The sequence below is a fragment of the Bombus impatiens genome, unplaced genomic scaffold, assembly GCF_000188095.3.
Source record: "Bombus impatiens unplaced genomic scaffold, BIMP_2.2 scf_0434, whole genome shotgun sequence".
NCBI lineage: Eukaryota > Metazoa > Arthropoda > Insecta > Hymenoptera > Apidae > Bombus > Bombus impatiens.
In genome coordinates this window covers 303,457-308,875 of record NT_176853.1, presented here as the reverse complement: position 1 = coordinate 308,875, position 5,419 = coordinate 303,457, and the positions used below count along the sequence as shown (strand labels likewise).

The 5,419-nt window shown below is 41.0% G+C and overlaps 1 protein-coding gene across 6 annotated transcripts in view; it reads left to right on the top strand.

The window, feature by feature from the left end:
- Positions 1-5,419, top strand: part of LOC100746344 (nuclear factor 1 X-type) — a 69,504-nt gene that overhangs the window by 1,098 nt on the left and 62,987 nt on the right. For all 6 annotated transcript variants that reach the window (XM_033321364.1, XM_033321363.1, XM_033321358.1 and 3 more), the window contains exon 2: positions 1-164. This exon is cut by the window's left edge and continues 3 nt beyond it. In XM_033321364.1, the coding sequence (XP_033177255.1) occupies positions 84-164 (81 nt within the window). In that variant the 5' untranslated portion in view covers positions 1-83. The remainder of the gene's footprint in view (positions 165-5,419) is intronic.

Sequence of the window (5,419 nt, the reverse complement as noted above, 5' to 3'; positions counted from 1 at the left end):
CGCTACTGGCGAGCACAGGCTCGCTAGAGGAGCGCGCTGCGAGCCGGCTTCAGCCTGTACCACAGCCGACGTCCCAGCTACTCATGTTCATCCCGGACACACTGAGGAGCTGCATGGTGGAACCGGATGTCTCGACTTACCTGCAGGCCCCTTCCGTAGGACAGGTGCCTTCAAAAATATCTTCAATATACATACATATCTCGTTTGTCGCGTCTATTTACCGGATCGGAGATTAGTAAACAGAGTGCTCCTTTAGAAAGTTTTACGAGCTTTCCTTTGGCTTAGTTGTGCTTTCTATTCGGTTGACGATTGATAGGATGCTCGGGGATGTACCTGACGCGCTGTGCCACGCTCATGCTTTTATTTGATTGAGTTGAATGTGCCATGCTTTCACGCTTCCCAATACCGCGTTCTTTGGTGAGACCGTGTCCGATATTCCCGTGAGTGATTTTGGTGGAGTTTTGTTTTGAATGAGCGAATAGTCGTAGCAATGTTTGAAAGTCACGATCTCGTGTTCAGAACGAAGGATTGTTCTTTCGAATTATTTGTCGTTTCTCCGATTTCCTTGTTCCTCTTCGATAGGAAAATACTAGTTTGTAATGTTCCTTGATTCTTAATAATCTTCGTCTTATCTATAAGGGAGTTCTGTTTTAGACAGTATCGAAGGTTATTTCAGTTTCCTCTCGTTTTCGTCGGCGAGGGACGAGAATTAGAAGAAAGGGTTGAAAGACGGGAGAACACGTGCAACTCGCGTGCACCAGCGTCGAGTTCCTTCTCCCGATCGTACGCGGACAGACGTAAACACGAGTGTTTTGCTTGGAGAGTTCGCGATTACGGTGATTTTCGCAGAAATTCGTTGTGTTTGTGATTCACTCGTCGAACAAGTGCATCGTGAACCTGCGTTTCGTCGAATAGATCGGATATTGTCCTCCATCGAGCGGAGAAAAACGTGACGAATGATCTGTCTGACACGAGCTATCTGAAAATTACGTAATCGTTCTTCGCTATCTCGAGAACTCAAAGTTTAACTCTGTTACATTCTTTCGGCCCTTTTTGCCCTAATCGCGTTTGTCCGTCGTTAAAGAGGTTTTAAGTTCAAGGAGGATACAGAGGTATCGTTGCCGATACCTGTGATTTATCGTTTCGATTTTACGTCAAAGTTTTTCTTACAGGAAAGTTAAAGGTTCTTCTGTTCGTTAAAACAGGAGCAAAGTTAGGACATGGAAGTCAGAAAGATGGAAGAAGTGCAGGAGCTAGAAAAGAAATTGCCGTGGAATAGGTTTAATCGATAGGGTGAGGTTCGTAAAGATCGTAATAAGGGTAGAAATTGCTTAGATGCAACGCGATGCGAAGCGTCGCGACGCGTAAATAGCTTTCGCGCGTATAAACACATAGTGGATCGTGTGGCGCACACGCGATCCATATTCGTGCCTGTCATATCCTGATCGTCGTTCGGTTTCGTTCTCGATGTCTCTTCTCGTCAGCTGATTTTCAGCAATGCGGCTTTCGTTTTCGTGGCGCGCGAAACGTTGTAATTATGTAAGAAAACGCCTATTTATACCCGATAATCACGGTTCTTACGTAACGCGACCACGGCTCCGCGTCACATGCTCTCTATGTCCACTGTGATTTTTTATATTTAGATTGCATTTGCTTTTATCCATTTACGTCGTGCCGTAGTTGTATAGTTTGCCCTTCGAGTTTGATCTCGCTCTTCTTTCTTAGCGACGGTAGGGAATGATCTCCTGGATGCTCAGAGTTTTTCATTTATTATTCGTTTTATGTTTTGGGAGAATGAATTTATGTTCAGCTCGTTAGGGAACACTATGTTTTATTTAGAAGTTTATGGGGATGCTTTTTAAGTAATGTTTGGTTGAAGAGCGGTGGAACATAGAATTCTTAACCTTTAGGTCTCCAATTACATTATCTTTGTTTTTTTTTATCGCAACTTTTTCAGATATTTGAAAAGTATCGAAATGAAACAATACATATTATTATGATACATATATTTTTTAAAATGTCGTAGTTTTTAAAATGAACGTCGAAAGACATAGAGGAAAATCTACGCATTTCTATGTTCGCCTAGAATTAGTGAAACCTCTTAAACATCTATTTCTCAATCACTCGATCGCTAATGGTTTGACCAGAGAATTTGATAGAAAGTTTGCAAACCCTTTTGCGGTGACAATGGAAATCTCGTAGCTCACTTTGGCGGTGAAATGTCGCGTGGATATAACTGGAGAAGGTTCGTTGTCCGCGTGCTCGTCTCCAGCAAACTTAGAACAGTCATTAGTGTGGCGAACACGATATTTACTTTGGGTGGTGTGCGACTTGATACGTTGCATCGTGTGTATCACACTTGCGAATTACAGAGGAAATCTAGGCGGAAATCGCTTGTCACGTGACGAACGTTTCTGAGTATCTTGATTTAGTGGAAATCATTCAATAAATGGAGTTGCTCGAAAGCCAAGTCAATCAATTCCAATCTTTTAATATCAGTATTAAATTAACATTTAATTCTTCAGTGATCTATCCAGAGATCTATCTGAATATCACATGGAGCGATACTCTTAAATTTCTTCGTTAGAATGTGAGGATTATTATCTGGTTACATCGGAGCAACGAATTCCGAAGGAATGATCTGTTTTATTTTTTGCTAGCTTTCTTCTTCTTATACGGTAATTTGTTTAGGCGTTCTTGCTTCGAAATACAAAAAGATTCGGAAAAAGGGATCGGTATAACTTTTCCTAAACTACCAAACATCGTCCACAAAATATCGAAATCCATCTCGAATAAACCTTTCGCTTAAAAGCTTATCCGCATCACCAAACGCTCTGACTATTAGACGAAACCATCCTAACCCAGTTCAAAATCTAGGAATTCTCTACAACCACCTCAACCGTAGCACCTGTGAAAATCCAACTTGTTCAACAACCTCAAAAGCCAAGGATTTTCCCATCCGACAACAGTCGCTTCCTCTGATCAAAGGGTTGCCCTCTTTCCGTTTTACTACCAGCTCTCAGGCAATCCGTCTTATCTCGCGCAAATATCGGCTACTCGTTGCAAACGGCAGTTTCCAGTATCAGGAATCGCGAAAGCGAGTCAGAGTCCATGCATAACGCGTGTCTTCTTATCTGCTTGCGAGAAAAAGAGGAAAGAGGAGAAGACCTAGAGGGTACACTGCCGTTCATAAGTATTCGACCAAACTGAGATCGATTTTATATTTTGAAAGTTTCTTCATCTTAGTATCGGAATATGAGCGTGTGTTAATCTTCAATTTTTCAAAAATCAAATAATCGATATTGACCGTGTCGATCGGTTTAGCTATTGGGTGCTTCGAAACATTCGTAATTTAATGATTATGGATGATAATATCGCCGTAGTGCGATTATAATCTATAGTCGCCTAACAAAAGTAAGTAAGTGTCCAGAAACTTTTGAACGGTAGTGTAGAGGAAGGAGGAAGTCTATCTTACGTACAGACGAGGAGTTTGGCTATCGATCGCCACCCTCTGCACGTCTTTTTCCTCTCAACCCTGCTCTTTTACTGGTCCTCCCGGTTACAAGCCACGCGGCCCGGCGACAACATGCACCTACCAACGTGAAACGTCCGTTGGTTTCTTACTGCGGACCTTTAACTCCTTCTGACAAGAACTGCGTCCTTGTATTTCAAGGGAGTCGTTTCAGAGGGGTAGTTGCACGCATTTCTTCGAGTGCGTTTGATCGTTTAATCCCTAAGGGTGCGGAGGTTGCTAAAGTTTTTGCGTTAGGTTATGGAAAGTTTTGAATATAGTTTCGTGAATAAAGGATTTATCGTGGTTTTGGAATTATAAACCTGATCTAGTTTCTCTTGTTTGTAAATTTAGATAGAAATATTGGTCGTAGTATTAGAATGTTAGTGGTTTCGAGGATGGCAAGTTAGTTAGGATTATTTTTTGTATTAGGTTGACCCAAAAGTTTCTTCCGTTTTATAAGAAAATAATAGATGCATTTTGTTCAAATAGAACAAAATTGATCATACATAATTTAATAAAATAATATAAAACAAAAGATGTGCATCTATTATTTCCTTAGAAAGCGAAAGAAACGTTTGGGACGATCTAATATATTTTGTAAGAGGGTGAGAGAGTAGAGATTTTTGAACAAGATATAGCGATTGTGTCATGACTTGTTTAATTCTTTGATATTTCTTTCATACTTATCGTTAAAAAAGAATCTTACAAGTTAATTTTTCGTTCATCATTTATCGCCCTTCTAAGATATTCGTAAAAATTCAAATGGATTAATTTTTAGGGGATTTGCACGATATCCAAAGTATTTTGTTCGTTTTTATCTGTTTTTGGTATCTTCTGATTCGGCAGTCGGTGCACGCCTTTCGGAAGAGTTAGAGAAAAATTTTCGCGGAATCGGGCTTCTCGGTGCGCCTACTATTTTTAGCGCTTCCAAAAATCAGTTCCATTGTTTTTTCGCGAGTTTATTGACGCGGAAAGCGGCGGCGGCTAGGACAGGAAGCTCTGCGGGGAATTGGAACGTGGCAAGAATCAATTTTGCCCGGCCTTCTTCCTCGAGTTTCACGCAATTTGCCCATCGTCCCGCGGGACGTCCCTTGTTAGACACTAGCGCCTGCTGTCGCAGTGTAAATTTCTATCCTCGCCGATCGAACATAGACATTTCCCTCGTAAATTACCATTAAAATCCTTTCTCTTTTACTACGAAACGAATACCTTCAATTTTTTCCATGAATTTCTCTGAGTATCTTGAATTTCATAGACAACAGTCAGACGTGCAAATATTATTATTACCATTTTATTTCGAAATGTCAAATTGAAATCTTCAATTGCGCTCCTCGATGCTTTGCCTTATAATACGGAATCGTATCCGTGGATCGAAGATCTGCGGACTACTGAACCCAATATACGTACGATATTTGCTTCGGATATAAAATTATCTTTTTTGGATCTACAGACGAGAGCGTTAGAATTATACAATACGAATGTGCTAAAATTTCCCTGCTATTTTATGACTCGTCTCTCTAATTAGAGTAACATTCTACTTAATTCTAAACATATATTTCGTGGGATAACTATGGCTGCGACAGAGTTAACACTAAACCAAAAAAAAAAAAAAAATAAATCGTGGAAAATAGAATCTCGAGTCTAGTTCGATGTAGGATCGCAAAGGGCGAAAACCCTTTAAAAAGTCGAGAAAAGGAAGATCATAGCTTCGACCCAGCAAAGTGGCAAAAGGATCGCGATAGAAAGACAGGAAGAGAGTGTGTATGTGTATGAGAGAGAGAGAGAGAGAGAGAAAGAGAGAGAGCAAGAGATGCAAAGCGTGGAAGAGGGGCGTCGGGGGGATGGGAAACTCCGTAGGCGGAGGGGATCTAAGGGGAAGAGCCGAAGTGTAGCACAGAACGGCGG